Source organism: Electrona antarctica, assembly GCF_951216825.1.
Source record: "Electrona antarctica genome assembly, chromosome: 8".
Taxonomy (NCBI): domain Eukaryota; kingdom Metazoa; phylum Chordata; class Actinopteri; order Myctophiformes; family Myctophidae; genus Electrona; species Electrona antarctica.
The window spans coordinates 39,079,446-39,096,961 of NC_136789.1; the positions used below are offsets into that span (position 1 = coordinate 39,079,446).

General features: G+C 45.2%; 1 protein-coding gene across 3 annotated transcripts in view; it reads right to left on the reverse strand.

Annotated features, from left to right (window-relative positions):
• Positions 1 to 17,516, reverse strand: part of LOC306927857 (homeobox protein cut-like 1) — a 151,565-nt gene that overhangs the window by 21,106 nt on the left and 112,943 nt on the right. For all 3 annotated transcript variants that reach the window (XM_079507724.1, XM_079507725.1, XM_079507723.1), the window contains exons 16-20: positions 16,778 to 16,879; positions 10,611 to 10,811; positions 9,549 to 9,874; positions 8,331 to 8,705; positions 4,289 to 4,448 (exon numbers count right to left, since the gene is read on the reverse strand). In XM_079507724.1, the coding sequence (XP_079363850.1) occupies positions 4,289 to 4,448; positions 8,331 to 8,705; positions 9,549 to 9,874; positions 10,611 to 10,811; positions 16,778 to 16,879 (1,164 nt within the window). The remainder of the gene's footprint in view (positions 1 to 4,288; positions 4,449 to 8,330; positions 8,706 to 9,548; positions 9,875 to 10,610; positions 10,812 to 16,777; positions 16,880 to 17,516) is intronic.

A 17,516-nucleotide genomic window follows, 5' to 3' on the forward strand; every position in this document is an offset into this window, starting at 1 on the left:
GTGCGTCTGTGTGTGTGTGTGTGTGTGTGTGTGTGTGTGTGTGTGTGTGTGTGTGTGTGTGTGTGTGTGCACTGTTTAGCCTTCACCTTGGCCCCTCCCCCTGGGAGGACTCCATATAGCTCAGGCTAACTAGACTCCCCTCTAAGCGAGGGCCGGTGAGGACGCCCCATATTTAACATGGATGATGCAACGCCACTGCTCGTCGGAAAACTCACTCCTCGCCACGCTGAAAAACACCGATCGCACACAGGCACGTGCACCCACAGGCGCGTGCGCCCACGCACGCACGCACGCACAATGTCACAGATTCTTGTTTAGTAGGCATGTATCGATTCAGTGAACTTACAATACGATTCGAATCACAATACTCAAAATTCAAAATTTTAATTTTATATTATACGGTATCTTCTCTTATCCTCTATTTTTTTATCTCTTATACAAAGATCCTGTAATTTTGTTTTTTTCATGTTTTTTACGCGCCCTCTGTTTGCATCACGATTCAAATTGCGATTTGATCGTGATTTAAATCGTCACCAGTTTGATACGATATATCGTTCCATCTGTCTTGGAAGAGCCACCCATCGACTAATCTAATATACGGCAACCTAGTCCGATCCAGAAGAACAGAGAGCTGTAACCTCATCGTCAGCTACAGAGCTGACAATGAGGTTATATCTTGCCTTCTTCTCTGGAATCCTAGAAAACTGTCGTTCCCTGATGTCATCGCTATAGGGACACATGCATCAGTAAGCAGGAACTGGGTATGGCAATGAAGGACCGGGAAGTCTGGCGTGGCATTGTGAAATCCAAGATCTCGACCGCGATATCATCAAATGATGATGATGATGATATCGTTCCATTGTTTAGGTTTTAAAGGTGTGTGTGTCTCTGAAGGAGGCCATCTATAAGAGGGCTGTGCTGTGTGTGTATGCGCGTGCATGCTTGTTTTGAGATAACCTCGCGAGCCGCTGGGCCGACAGTTTATGCACATGCCCGTCTGCTGAGTAGAGATGTGTATGCACGTGCACATCATGTACGCTAGTAATACAGCACTGGCTCCCAAACCTTTCAGGTCGAGACCCAAAAGGAGAGATTAGACGTTTGCCCGCGGGACCCAAACTAGTGAAAATAGCAGATCTACAAGCTCACAAGGCGGCGCGAAGCCAAAAACATTTGTTTTCTAATTTATGGAACTTTAATGTATTTGTTCATGAAATCATTGCATCTTTGTTTTATTCATGAAAATCGAATCTAATCAATTTTTTGTAATGATTTGAAATAAATACTAATTCAAATGAAAAGCGAAATGTAGGAAACAAAAAAAAACAATAAAAGGACAAATACAAATGTGTCTGCGACCCACAAACGGGTCCCAGTATACATGTACAGTACATGTACAGTACATGTACAGTACATGTACAGTACACACACCAGTGCATATCCTTTGTCTACAGTTTGGGGCATGCAGGCTTTCCAACGGCGATATTACCAAGCTGCCCGTTTCTTATTTTAATTCCCTTTTTATTGCCTGTGATGTCAATACCTGTGAGATACAGTACGTGTTAATCTACATATTGTCTGGGCTAATTTGCAGTAAAAAAAAATGATTGAGAAAGGGAGGGAGGGAGGGAGGGGGGTACTTAATGTAGGACAAGCAGTGGACACAATCCATCACAGCGTTGGACCCCCCCCTGTCTGCGCTGCCAGGGGTCCAGGGCCCACCCCATTCATCATTCAAACAACCGCTATTATTTGCATATTAATTAGCCGCCGTCGCGATTGGGGAAGTGTGTGTGTGTGGGGGGGGGTTGTACATCCTCGGTGTCTGAGCATAGACCTCGTAGACCTCGTATCTCCAATTTTCCATTCCTTTGTAATGTTTACTTTCATTTTATTTCCTACTGCAGCGTCGCACAAGAGTGTCAACAACAGCCAATCTACACATTTTTTTTCCTTATTAAAATGTCTCGTAAAGTAACGGCTTTTGCACATACGAGGTTTCCACCCGACGGCGTCCAGCGACATGACCGTCCAATTATCATACATCAATGTTTCCTACGCCATAATTCAGCACAACATCTCTAGGAGTAACACCCCCTCCCCCGCTCCCCCCACCCCCCCCGGGGAGGGAGCCCCCACCCCCATAAACCCCACCCACCCCCACCCCCAGGAGGAAGGGAGACCACCAGTACCCCCCATTCCCCCCTCGCCTCACTCCCCCGTCTCTCTTTTGTCATGGCCCTCTCTCCTCTCTGCTCCGTTTTCAAAACCTGCAATGTCCCTGAAACGTCTGTCTGTCTGTCTGCCTGTCTGCCTGCCTGCCTGCCTGCCTGCCTGCCTGCCTGCCTGCCTGCCTGCCTGCCTGCCTGCCTGCCTGCCTGCCTGCCTGCCTGCCTGCCCGCCTGCCTGCCCGCCTGTCTGTCTGTCTGTCTGCCCGTCTGTCTGCCCGTCCGTCCGCCTGTCTGCCAGCCTGTCTGTCTGCTTGTTTGTCTGTCTGTCTACAGATTCCACTGTCGGATCACGTTGCTCATCATGCTCGCCATGTAGGACGAGGGGAGCTGGATCCAGAAACTGCATGAGTCAACAAATCGACGTGAAATAAAAACAATTCTTATAGATTTCTGAAGTCTGACTATAGTGACTAACCACTAAAGCCACTAAAGATGTTATACTTTGGCGTGCAACAGCATCGCACAGTAAAACAAAAATGCTTATAGCTTATATAGCTGCTACTTTCACCATTAATATTTTGTAATTGAAAGACAAAAGTGGCAGTTCAAGCTACCCTCAAAATCGATGATATGTTTTCTAATGGATTAAATGGATCAGTCAGATGAAGTGTATAGCAGCCCTACTGCAGAGTCCATTCAATCAGTACTGGTGTTCATTGCAGCTGTGCTTTGCTCCGAGTCGCTCCCGCACAGAAACTTGGAACATCTCTAATTGATCATCTGGTTCTGCTTTACTTCCTGGAACTTGTGGTGGAGGTCAGGCTTTGCATTTAAAACTCATTATCTGGACTTGAAAGGAACGAAAATAAATAAATAAAGAAATCACATCACAGCTTTAATCTGGGCCCGGGGTCTGAGATGGCAAAAGCTGCAAATTAGATTTAGCCTCCACAATTCTATTTATCTGTGATTAAAAAAAAAGAAGCAGAAAAGCAAAGGAAAAAGAAAGAAAATGGACAACACATAAACAACATTAGTCGGGAGGAGGGAGGGAGGAGGGAGGGAGGCGCTGGACGGGTGCTGCATGCACGGTGCTGTGTCTGTGACCATGCTTTGTCATTAGGCCTCGCCGCTACCAAAGCGCACAGCCTTCTCTAATTAGCTGGCCCAATTTACTCGTCTGCGGTCGCATTGGCTCCAGCGGGTCGTTTGTGACGTGTGTGCGTGCGTGCGTGCTTGCGTGTGTGTGTGTGTGTGTGCGTGTGTGTGTGTGTGTGTGTGTGTGTGTGTGTGCACTTGTATATCGCCGCTGTCAGGTGGAAACCCTGTATGTCCGAAGCTGTTACTTTACAGGAAGTTCCAAATGGATCCAATTAATACTTTCCATTGGTTCAATAGTTACTCTCTTTCACTCCCCCCAGGTTGGCATAGGAAGTGTAGCGTCCAGGATTACATTAGATAATTGACACTGGGTGAGAAAATGGGTTGCAAAATCGTGGGTTACTCTCTTTCACTTAATTCTTAATTAAAAAAAAAAAAAGCGAATAGCCGAACTACACAAGCTTACAATGCAAACTAAGCGTTATTATAAACGGCTCTGGCCTTGTTTTTCTGTAAAGTTGCTTGTAAATACTGGTCGTTGCATGTTGCCGTTTTTTGGGCTCGTTTCAAAAAGAGTAGTTTCTTAGTATTTAGACTTAATTGCTTCCAAAATATTGTACAAATCAGTCGTTCTCGAACATTTTCACGTCAAGAATCGCCAGATTAATATGTAGGATAATTGTCCGCGGATCCCCATCTGAAAACAAGCCGGCTGTGAGCTTGTAGATTAGCAAATAGGCGACGTGTATAGGTTTAAAGTTGCTTCGTTTGGGCCTGTATTCACACACCTGCGTATTTCTCTCACAAAATCTGGCTCCATTGTACATATCCAGATCCATGAATATGCATGTTTGTGCGCGCACGCACGCACAAACATGTGTGTGTGTGTGTGTGTGTGCGTGCGTGCGTGCGTGCGTGCGTGCGTGCGTGCGTGCGTGCGTGCGTGCGTGCGTGCGTGCGTGTGTGTGTAAACGCAGCTCACCGTGCGTGTGTGTGTGTGTGTAAACGCAGCTCACCGTGCGTGTGTCCCTGCAGTGGCAGGACGTTGTGTCCCAGCTCTCCGTTGAGCCACAGCTGCATGCGGATGAAGGGCTCTCGTCCCTTCTGGGTCAGCTTGGCCCAGGGTTTGGGTCTGGACAGCATGTCACTGACGCTGCCCTGGGACAGACCCAGCACCTGGTGGGACAGCCATGACACACACACACCCTCGTTTAGGTCAATGCTAAAGTGGGACAACATTCCTCTGTGTGTGTGTGTGTGTGCGTGCGCGTGCGTGCGTGCGTGTGCGTGTGCGTGTGCGTGTGCGTGTGTGTGTGTGATTTAGTCGGCCTTGATGCCGTCGTAATGTCTGATTTTAAACTTGCTGAAAATAGCTGATCTACAAGCTTACAACACGTCGCAGCGTGACACGTTGTGAGCTTGTAGATCTGCTATTTTCCAAGTGTAAAATGACTTTTGCTTACACTGGATCTCTTGTCCACTAGTCCCTTCCTAACATTTTAGTCTAGTTTTTATTTGTTGACAAAATTGACAGTATATTTAGTCATAGTTTTAGTCACCATGGCTTCGTTTTTATGTAGTTTTTGTCAGTGAAAAAAGGTAGTCGACGAACATTTTGTGTCTTAGTATTAGTCGACAAAATCAACACAGACAAAACTGCCACAGGGGGTTGGGGGGGAGGGGGATCCCTGGGGAGATGGCCTGGCACTGATCAGTTTGAATTACATTTCACTCACCCCAAAGTTGTGGGTGACCAATCAGAGCCCACTAATCAAAGTGAGTCTTTTTTTGTTTTTGCTGTGATGTTGGAATCTGTTTGCAACAACCGCGCCTTGGAAATAAATCTTCCACGTCGATGTCCCAGACTAATATCTACGGCAGGGGTTCTCAACGTTTTTGGCCAGGGACCCCCGGAAATGCTTTGGCAATGTCTCGGGACCCCCGCCCCGCCCCCTCCCGACCCCCAATATAAATTGACTGCTACAATAACCTTAAACCATTTTGGGCGGGAACCCCTTTTGGTGTTTTAAGCATTGATATAATTTAGCTATTGAAAAAAAGCAGATCTACAAGCTCATAGCGCGCCACCGAGTGGCGCGCTACGAGCTTGTAGGTCTGCTATTTTTGAAAATAATTTGGGGACCCCCTAAAATAATTTGGCGACCCCCCGAGGGGTCGCGACCCACGGGTTGCGAACCCCTGGTCTGGCCATGCCAGGCTAATATCTACGGCGTGATAGTGGTCTGGCCATGCCAGGCTAAGCACTTGCGGCATGAGAGCGGGTTCAAATCCAGGTTAGGAGAGGAAATGCTACATCAAAATATTAATTATTTAACCCATTTTAGGACTGAGGCCGGATTCTACAAGACACCACAGTTTTCTGAAAAAAAACATGTTTCTATGTCAGTGGTTCTCAACCCATTTTGACCTGAGATCAGATTCTAAAAATGTCTTCTACATCCTGACAGTTTTCTGAAAAACCCATGTTTCTATGTGTTTTCAATAGCTAAAGCATAACATAATGTTAACACCAAAAGGGGTTCCCGCCCAAAATGGGTTAAAAACGTTTGCTCTGAAAGAGAATATATTCAAAGATTTACACACATTTTCACGATTTTTCAAGCTTGTAGATCTGCTATTTTTCAACAGATAAAGTTTAAAAATAATGGTTAAAAGCTCATGTAACACAGATGCGTTCCAGTTAATGTTACATTATCAAAATTTAAAAAGAATACTAAAGTAAAAACATATGATCCGGATTGCAGCTTGAAAGCAATAAGCTCCAAGAGGCCGTGGATTAACGGCAAACTAACGTGGCGTATTGCTTTTAGAAAACGGTTACCAAATATGGCAACATTTCATATCCCTATTAAAACCGTCTAAATAACAATTTCATTGCAAGGATAATTTCTACTGCCTGCGCAAACAAGCTGGTTGCTATGCAACGTTCACATTCAGAAGGTCTCCCCTCTATAACCGCAATATATAATATTGTTTAAATGTGAAATGAATCGATATAGAGCGACCGCCTGGCCTGTTTCTCGCCTGGAATGTTTTTGTTCAACGGTACATGGTGAAATAGATTGTTTCCATCTTGACATGACAAAAAAAAAAGAACAGTTGAATTGCATACATAAAGACATCAAAGACAAGGGCAGGGATGTCCTTCATTGTCCGACTGGCCCTCGGCCAGGTTCTAAATTTAGCCTCAAAATCGACTGATGAACAAAAGGACTTCTGTAGTCTGACCTTATTGAATCTTGGAACGTTACATGTCCCTTTTTTTTTTTGAAGGTATCAACTTATATCCCCCATTCAAAACAGGATTAGTGTGATATTCCTTGCCAACCTTAGTGTACTATCTTACCCTGCCAAACACAGATCTCGACTCCCTACCCAAACCCAAAACTAACAGAAAAGAATGGCTGGCCTTAAAATACAAAGACCTTTGAAGATCTTGGTAGTAGCATATTCTGCCCGCGACTCCCACCCCGTCTTTCTCTGTATATACAGCCTACCTTTTGATGCTACTGCTTTTTTTTACGTATTCTGATTGAACTGATGAACTGAGTGCAATGTACCTCAATGGAAACAAGCCCTGGAGGAGGCCCTTTTGTGTCATCCTTTTAGCATAACCTTTGACTGTACATCAACATTAACATTGCACATAGTACATTAACACTTTGTGTGCCCACGCAAAAGTGGGTGAAAATCACTTTCACCTAGAAAATCCATACATTTTTCTTTAATTCAGCTGACTGTGGAGACACATGCTGGAACTTTTTACTTTGAAATGTTTTATAGTTTCTGAGTTATTTAATTTAAACGCCCAATGCATTCTCAATGGCGAAAACACAAACTTTGGCACCACGTCTTGGACACTGGATGTGTTAACACATTCCATCAGTACGACGTCTGGAAACGTCATAGGTAATCCAACCGGCGGATTCAATGGGAGTGTGTACACGTCCTAGCGCATTTGCATTGATATCAGACGAGAGAAGAATATTCTGAATTTTCTTTTTTTTTAGTTGGACTCCAAGGCCACCATACTGTTTGTTCTTCGTTCATACGTGCTGCCGTTCACTTCCCTGTTTACCGCTGCAGAAAGAATGCCTCGTATCTGCTAATCTAGGGAGCTCTCCGTGGTTTTGATCAGATGGATATACTAAGCTCTTCATTTCTGACTTCAACATGCCTCTCGTTCCAAATATGAACGTGGGCGATCATCAGCGATGATTATGTTAGAGATGTTGATGTTAGAGGTAAGCGAGCAAAGAATATTCCATAATATTCCACCGAAGTAAGTGAGCCCAGTGTCCATGACATCAGAGACACTGGGCTCACTGCTAAAATCTAAAATATCTAAAACCACATATTACACACACAAAGACCCCCAGGAAAGTGTTCTAAATCTTCTAAACGTCATTAACTTTTTTTTTTTTGCAAAAAAACTTTAACTTTAACTGGCTTATGGCCAGCCTAATTAACAGTGGATTGTGCCTTCTGCCTGCACTATTCATATGTTTAATTCGTCATTTTAATGCCAATAGAAAAATCCATGATATACACACTATATCTCATTCTGACACGGCAATCCTATAGTATTATACCCATTATGCCGATTTTGACCAAATAGAGTGAATCTGGCGAAAGCACTTCCGGTTTAACAAACAATAACATCCGGTAGTAGTTTTGGACTGTGCTGCACTGTCAGATGTCCGGGATGCTAAGCGATCATCGTTGATTTTAATAACTAAGTCAAATTAAGCTCTAATCAAGCCCAAAATATCACATTTTACGCAGCGATGCACATAAAGACCGCGCGTGTGCGTGCGAGAGCGTGCACGCGCGGATCGGCCGTTAGCCAAACAAGCTAAAAGTTGCTACATTTTGCTACATTAAGCCCCCGATTACAGGAAATGAAACGATTACATCAATTACGTCAGTGGCCATAAGGGATTTATTGATTCATCGCGTCAATTACGTCAAGGGCCATAAGGGGGTTAAGCACATAGCAGCATGTCCAGTAATATTGGGTTTCTTTTCCCACCGCACCTTCTCTCCAAAGATCCTCTGGCAGATGCCGTTCTTGGCCAGCTTGTCCTTGACCTGCTGGGTGAGCTCCTGGGTGTCCACATCCTGGTACATGTAGAACTCGTACTGCTCGGGCTTCAGCGGCGCCACCACTGGCCGGGGGGTCTTGGCCGCCGCCGCCGCCGCCGCCGAGCTGGACACGAGCAGGGGGCCCAGGGGTCCCAGGCCGGCCACCAGCCCCAGGGGCGAGGGGCTGCTCTGCGGGGTGTCGCCTCGGCTCGGGGGGCCCTGCGCCTCGGAGCCGGCCTGCGAGTACGGAGAGTCGGCCCGCGGCCAGTCCTTCCAGAAGTCCATGGAGGAGGAGGACGACGAGGGACCGCCCAGCCGGGGGGGTTTCTGACGGGAGACACGGAGAGAGGTGCGTGTTATGTGGACGCTTTGATTGTTTTGTGTTTATCTACAGTATCTGTACAGTACGTGGAATGATACAGTGAATCTGGATTATTCCATCTGTACGCTCTCAGAGTTACAACTATTTGTGGTCCCCTAAATGCCAATTTATGCTTTAAAGTTAACCCTAGGGTAGGTACCCTTACAAAAACATGCAGTAATCCTGGTCTCTAAACTACCTCCCCATGGCCAGCCGGGGCGCCTGATGGAGGGGAAAGGAACTGGTCGGAATAACGTGTTCCTTCCACACGCTGCGTCAGGTGAAAAGAAGCGACTTGGACTCCTCATGTATTGTAGGAAGCATGGGGTCAGTCCGTTGCTCTCCCCAGGTTGGCAGAGGGAGTGTAGCGTCCATGATTACATTAGACAATTGACACTGGGTGAAGAAACGAGTCGAGTATTCATGCTCTCTGCGACTCACAGAGCGTTGAAATTAAAACATTTTTGAGAATCACTGCAGTGCATGAATGAAGGGGGTCAATACGGTAGTAGGCTGGAACTGACCTATGCTTTCTATGGCATAGCCGGGAGAAACTAGGCGCAGCTGCAGGACATGAGACTAATTAATTAGAGCGACAGAGAGAGGAGTGTTTGTGTACGTGTGTGCGTCAATTTAACAAAGGTGCAGACGGTCAGAAATCAGCAGAGTGAGTGCTACTGTATGCCGAATTGAAGTAGCCTCGGTCCCAGACTTTTCTTTCTCTCTGGAAATAAAACGTCTGGGTTTCCGAGGCTAATGCGGTAATAACGGCATCAACCTCGACCCGTGTTCTTCCCCGTGTACTGTACCTCCTTGCAGTCGTCCTGGTTGTTGCGAGCGTCAAATTCGCTCCCGCCGAGCGCCCAGCCCCCGGGGTGCATGCCGCTCCACCACTGGTCCCTCCATGAGCTCCGCCCCTGCTTGCCGCCGTCCAATAGCATCCCTCCTCCTCCCGCCTCCCCTACGGCCGCCTCCCCTCCGGCCTCCTTCTTCACCAGGCCGGAGCTGAAGTCCAGTATGGAGGAGGGAGACGGGGAGGAGGCGGCGGCGCCACCACCACCGAGCCCCGAGGCCTTCTTCAGGGACAGCGCCAGCGGGGAGTAGGGCGACGGGGACAGGGTGACCACGGGGGAACCTAGCAGGCAAAGGGGTGCAACCACTTCATCAAACTAAAACATTTAATCGACTAATTAAAACAAAATCACACCCGTGTGATTTTATCATTATACACCATCATACATCATCTCAAGAACAACTGAATTTATGTGATTGGTTGGTTAAATTTACGACATTTGACCTAATTTCTCCTTTCATTGTCAATGGCAAATATTGAGTCGTGTGGGGATAAACGCTGTATATAGGAGGGCTAGCGCCCCTCAATAAATGAAGTAATGAATTTGTAATTGATAATAATTTGCATTGTGTGCAATGAAAGTAAAAGACAATAGTGAATGTCTATAGACGATCTATAAGCTGTTATTTATCATGTTCATGATAAAATAGCACAATTTCTTTCTACTCTGTGTCTTTCTTTCTACTCTGTGGGCAGTTCAGAATCCCGTCCACCAGTGACATCATCGATGGGGAATCCAAGCTAATAGAAGCTACAGGCTTTCAATTCCTGAAAAGTTACAATGAGATAATGGAAGCCATCGTTCTCGTGATAATACCAAATCTAAATATTTAAAATATATTTTGTTTAAAAAATAAATCTGCCTAACGATGATGTCACTGGAAGAAAGGGTTTCTGAACTGCCCACAGCCCTCCTATGAGACACAGACCGAGGAGAAAAATAAATTGTGCCATTTTATCATTAACATTAATGAGGACCAATAAGATGGGTTGAAAAGTGGAGAAGCAGCTCGTTTACCCAGCAGCTTAGGCGGGAGCAGGGAGAGGTCTTGGTTGCCCATGGAGGAGGAGGAGGAGCCCTTGAGGAGGGGCTCCAGAGCAGCGTGCTGCGCCTCCATCTGTCTGCGGGCCTGGTCCAGGATGGACTGGATGTTGTCGTCTGAGCTCGACTGGCCCATCATGCTGCTGAGGCCGCTGGACACCGAGTGGGACGAGTCCACTGAGAGAGAGAGGGGGAGAGAGAGAGAGAGAGAGAGAGAGAGAGAGAGAGAGAGTGTGTCTCGTCAAGTCTCGTTTCATTGTTGGCGTATTCAAACGCTGTTTGTTAAACGCACAGACACAGTTAAAGGTAGGGTAAGTGATATCTTTGGTTTAAAACAAAATGTATTTTGTTAAAAATGTTAAAGCGCTATATTCACTAGTATAGAGTGTCTGTTCAGTCACAGCAGGTCTCCCCATATTAGTAGTAGTAGTAAGTATTTCAGCAAATCATAGGAGAGAGTACCCATTTATGACCCAGCACGCACAGTGGGAGTTCCAATGCGCTCTGGTTGGAGTTATGTAAAAAATATATGTAATTCTAAGAGTGTACAAATGGAACCAAATGGACCCCGGTCGTAAGGCCTATCACTCTTAAGTCTTAAGCCCAAACCACACCAAAGGGTCGGGTTGGGACAAAACCGTTTTTTAAGGTAAACCACAACATTGCAACTCATTCAGTTGCAATGAGTTGCATTGTTGTGGTCTACCTTAACCCTTAGACAGATTACTACTGGAAAACACGTGGAGTTTTGCATTAGTCTTTTCTGCCCTGTACGTGATTTTCCGTAGTTCTCTTTTTTTATTAATACCAATATATTAATTCGGTCCGCACCTCTGTATATAGTATTGAGCATAAATATCAACTACATTTCCCAGAATTCCCGTGTCACGTGACACACGTGTATGCTTTCCTATTGGAAACTGACGCCCAGCCCCCAGTGAACAGGGGGGTTTGTTTGACTCCTCCGAGGTGGGCACTGGAGGAAGAGTTTTTCAGCCAGGTTTGCAGTCGCTGCAAAAAAAACAATCTGAAAAATGATCCATCCGTGTCCAGTGGCATTCTCCAGTCCCAGACCGTTGGCCGGGCTGCAACATCCACCCTCGCGGATTACACGTGTGGAATGTTTTTTCTTCTCCCCACCGGAGTTACCACCAAGGCTGATGCCTTCGCTAAAAGGTAATTTTATTGTATTCGAAAATGCCCTAATATGACATGTCTAGTAAGACGATCCCTATATTTGGCCCGAGCCGACCTAGTGCTGATATCAGATAGATGTGGTAGAACCATATATGGATAGATCTAACTGGTTTAGTCATCGTGACATGCATAGTCGGAGAATATATAACAAGGGTCGGTACTATAGGTGATCGACGTAGCTAACAAAAACATCTGATCAAATGAATGTATTGTACTGTGTCTTTGTGGGCCGAATCGTGGCATCGTGGCATACAAATAGATGTTTGTATAATTAGTATCACGATAAAATAATATGGCGACGTTAGAATGACACCACCAATGAGTGATCGCGTGTAATGTAGCTGCCCAGCGTATATCCAGCACCATCACGTCACCACATTCCACTGGCTGTTGGCTAGTAGTAGTTGCTAACAAACACTGCACAAATGGTACTGGCTATTGGCCGGGCCACAAGCCCGGGCAATAGCCAGTACCAATGTTGCTGGATGATTGCGACGCAATGGTGCTGGATATACCCTGGGCAGCTAGCTACATTACCACCGATCACTCATTGGTGTTTCATTCTAACGTTGCCATATTATTTTATCGTGATACTACTTATACAAGCATCTATTTGTATTTGTCATGCCACGACTCGGCCCACAAAGACACTGCACAATAAAATCATTGATCGCCAGCAGCCGGGTAAAACGCCATGTAATAGTAGCGTGCACTGACTACAGCTAAAATGTTTATTTCTTTTTATATATTTAGAACTGGCATCAGATGAGGAGGAGGAGGAGGAGGATGAAGAGTCAAGACTGCGATGGCGTTCTCCGACACTGAACCGGATTCATTCATTCATTCATTTCAGGGGGGGCAGTTTTTGGGTGTTTTTTTTATTTAGCCTACTCACACATAACCTGACTCCGCCAGATGGGGCAGCAGAGAGTACACTGGGTTCCCCCCTCCTGCTCCCATCTGGGAACTCTCAGGCAGACTTGATGCCCGGCCACAAAACGGCCTGGCCAATCAGCAGCAGCTAGAAGCGAAGTTGCTCACAAAACGGCCTGGCCAATCAGCAGCAGCTAGTAGAAGCTAGAAGCTGCTGCTAGAAGTTGCTAGAAGCTGCTGCTGATTGGCCAGGCCGTTTTGTGGCCGGGCATCAAGTCTGCCTGAGAGTTCCCAGATGGGAGCAGGAGGGGGGAACACAGTGTACACTCTGCTGCCCCATATGGCGGAGTCAGGTTAACTCACACACACACACACCGTCAAGGACTGGGTTTGGGGACATTTGGGAGGAGTAGCTCTGATCCATAGCTCTAAATGCGCATTTAGAGCTATGGATCAGAGCTAGGGGAGGAGTAACTGTTTTGTATGTAGGCCTATTTATTTTCTGTAATATTTATCATTTTATTATGTTAGTAGTCGTAAAAAATAAAAGACGCTTTTACAATGAGTTAGACCTGTCATGACTATTTTGTTCACTATTGTGAGGTTTATTGTATATGACTAAGCAAGTTTCAACTGTGATTTACTCTGTAACGGTAGATGGTAATAACTCAATTTCTTTTTTATAATACAGTATACATTCAAGTCTATATTTTGATACATATCATGGGCACCAAGTCATATCAAAACAATGTCCTTGGATGTGTTTTTTATCAAAACTGTGTTTCTTCATAACAGGTTTTTGAGATACATGCATGAATAGACAAGGTACTGGTAAGTCTATGTAAACATGGTATATATCAAAATGTGCGTTAGAATGTCTACATTTACCCAAAAAAGAATTCGAGTTTCTATCACGTTCCAATGCAGAGCTATGGGGACTTTTAGCTGGATAGGTCAGATTGGTCCTGACTGACCATGCTATTTATAGATGGCAAAATATCTACTGTGGTACATGTGAGAAACTTTTTATTTCATTTTAATTGAACTAGACAACTCACCCTTTAAAATGAGATATGGCATGGGTGTGTACGCCCAGCAGAAAAAAAGTTCTTTAGAAAATAAAACTTCAACTGGTCATAACTTTTTTTGGTGTTCTAGAAACAGAAAACATTTTATCAACTCAGTTAATTTTTTTCCTGGAAGCAGACAAGTCAAGCTTTCTCTGAAGGTCTTTCGTTGTCACACATTCACAACAGAGAATTTTCAATAAATCATTCAAAAACGCCATTCTGGCCATAGAGAAGTCTACCTACTATATAGAAATCCTTGAAACGCTCAAAGAGTTAAAAACCTTTTTGTCGCAACCCGACCCTTTGGTGTGGTTTGGGCTTTAGAGCTCTTAAGGTCTTTTGAAACGGGCAGTGATTTAACGCGCCTATAGTTCATTTTCCTGAACCTGCGTTTTTTTTCTGTACGCGCAGAGAAGTCGAGGGGCGACAACGCAAGCATATTTACGTGGGCGCGGTGGTGTCTGCCCATAGATCCGAAGTCCCGTTAATCCGAACATGCATTAAGGTTGGCGAACATGCGCTGCCGGTTGGCGAACATGCATTAAGGTTGGCGAACATGATTTATGGTTGGCCAACATGCATTAAGGTTGGCGAACATGCATTAAGGTTGGCCAACATGCATTAAGGTTGGCCAACATGCTTAATGCATGTTCGCCAACCTTAATGCATGTTGGCCAACATGCATTAAGGTTGGCCAACATGCATTAATAAGGTTGGCCAACATGCATTAAGGTTGGCGAACATGCATTAAGGTTGGCGAACATGCATTAAGGTTGGCGAACATGCATTAAGGTTGGCGAACATGCATTAAGGTTGGCGAACATGCATTAAGGTTGGCGAACATGATTTATGGTTGGCCAACATGCATTAAGGTTGGCGAACATGCATTAAGGTTGGCCAACATGCATTAAGGTTGGCCAACATGCATTAAGGTTGGCCAACATGCATTAAGGTTGGCCCACATGCATTAAGGTTGGCCAACATGCATTAAGGTTGGCCAACATACATTAAGGTTGGCCAACATGCATTAAGGTTGGCCAACATACATTAAGGTTGGCCAACATACATTAAGGTTGGCCAACATGCATTAAGGTTGGCCAACATACATTAAGGTTGGCCAACATGCATTAAGGTTGGCCAACATGCATTAAGGTTGGCGTACATGCATTAAGGTTGGCGAACATGCATTAAGGTTGGCCAACATGCATTAAGGTTGGCCAACATGCATTACGGTTGGCCAACATGCATTACGGTTGGCCAACATGCATTAAGGTTGGCCAACATGCATTAAGGTTGGCCAACATGCATTAAGGTTGGCCAACATACATTAAGGTTGGCCAACATGCATTAAGGTTGGCCAACATGCATTAAGGTTGGCCAACATGCATTAAGGTTGGCCAACATGCATTAAGGTTGGCCAACATACATTAAGGTTGGCCAACATGCATTAAGGTTGGCCAACATGCATTAAGGTTGGCCAACATGCATTAAAACATGCATTAAGGTTGGCCAACATGCATTAAGGTTGGCCAACATGCATTAAGGTTGGCCAACATGCATTAAGGTTGGCCAACCTGCATTTTTCGGAACAATGGGAGGTCGGCACAATGCTCGTTTCGCACACACGCCCGCGACTCGCCAGACCTGGATTCTGTTTTTGTTTTTTTGTTTTTTTACGCTTGCGTTGTTGCGCCCCTCTTGAGCAGACCTGGAGCAGACCTGTCGTTGATCCAGGCGACAACAACGTGTCCGTTTGAAAGGCCCTTTAGAGTTACAAGGGTCTACAGGGGTCAATCTATAGGCAGATTACTGTGGCTGTGCAGAGGCCGCGTGCCGTGCCGTGCCGTGCCCCCCCAAAAACTCTTTTTAACTGCAGTGAAAGAGTCGCAACTTCTTGAAGCAGAAAATAAATAATGAAGACATCTGCTGGGAGCTCTTGGAAGTATGAACATCAAATTGAGAACAGATGCCTTGGTTCATCACATCAGGTACAGAAATAGGCTTCTCCCAGGAAGCGTGTTGGAGTCACACTGGCCTGGGAGGACATGCCAAAATGAATGTTTGAACAGCTTCAATACAGCTTTGAGCTCAACTTTAAAGACCGCCACGCAAAATAGTCTGCACTGCATTGCTCTACAGACAGAAATACAGTTTGAATGCTCAAAGAGCATTTTATTTTCGTTTCAATGTTTTTTCCCACCCTTTTTCTCCCAATTTAGTAATTATGCCAATTTCCCCTCATGTGTAGTCCCCGCCACTGCTTATAGGGTGTATTGGGATTTGCGCGCCGGCCCCGGGAGCGCACTCACGCATCGGTTTGTGTTGCACAGTGCGCTCAGTGCGCTATGATGCACCCGTAGTTAGTTATGTGGGAGGGTGTAAACATCCACCCAATTTCACTTTGTTTCAGTTTCACGGAAACCAAGCGCTCCCTAAAGTCTCGCCTAGTACGGAAACAAAAATAGCGCTATTCCTCCTAGTGTCACTCCTTGCTGAACAGGCCAACCTTTGGGAGACACTAGTGCAGCGACAGAGATTGCCCTCATTGCAGTTAGAAATGAAGACTTTTTCCGAGGCGCATTTTAATACGCATTGGTTCAATATGTTTTTAACCAACAGACACATTTGTCTGTTGGGTAGACTAGGGTTTCTCAAAGGGTGTTCAAAAGCATTGATTTCTTTAAAAAAATCTAAAATACCGTAAATAAAATCAAAAACCTCTAAAACGTAGTTACATGTAAAAAAAAAAAAAACAACAACATTTGTTTTCCTTTTTTTGTACAGTGTGTATGTATGTGGACCATGGTGACATTGATCAATTCTTGATAAAAAAAAGCTTCTAATATATTATTTAGGCCCCAAAATCTATAAATCTCACACTATTAAGGCAACCGGCCGGTTCCACGCGCTGCCCTTTTTTCACTTGAGCACCTGCCCCTCTAAATGTCTGTGCACGCCACTGCAACACAGCTGGTATGTACATGGTACAAGGTGTCCACTCACCTGCTTTCTGAACCTGCAGCTCCCTCTTGGCTTGTTCCAGAATGGACTTGATGGCTTCGTCTGAACCAGTCTCTGGAGTGCGGATCCTGGTAGTAATGTTACCTGCGAGGGCCATAAGAAAGAGAAATACACGTATTATAATATGAAATAAAAACACAAGGGAGTCAATGAATAGAACGTTTGAGATAATTGATCACATTGTCCCTATTCATTCTGTGATGAACATTGGATGAAAATAGCAACTCTACAATACAAGCTCGCAGCTTAATGTAGAGCTTGTAGCTGTGAGCTTGTAAATGAGTTATCTCCGCCTATGATATTTGATGTCGAGGGGAAAAACTAGCGGCCCAAATAAACAGCTCTGGGTGACTCGGTCAACTAAGTATAAGGTTTAAATGGTAAAGAAAAATCACACCCGTGTGAACTGAGTGGTGCAAACACCCCCCCCCCCCCCCCCCCCCCCCCCTCCTCTCTCTCTCTCTCGCTCTCATTAGCAGGCAACAGTGCAGCACTATCTCTCTCTCTCTGTTTCTGGCACAACAGCGACACTTTTGGTACTCATTGGTACTGGTGCTCTTTTTCTTCCACGGCACCCCTGTATTACATTGTTTCTTTATACAGTACATTTATGTCACAGTACGCTAAACAAATATGTAGATCTCTCCCGCTGAGATACAGTACATCATGTCCGTTTCCATTAGGACGGACTGGAAATAACTTCATGATTGACCTTTAGCCA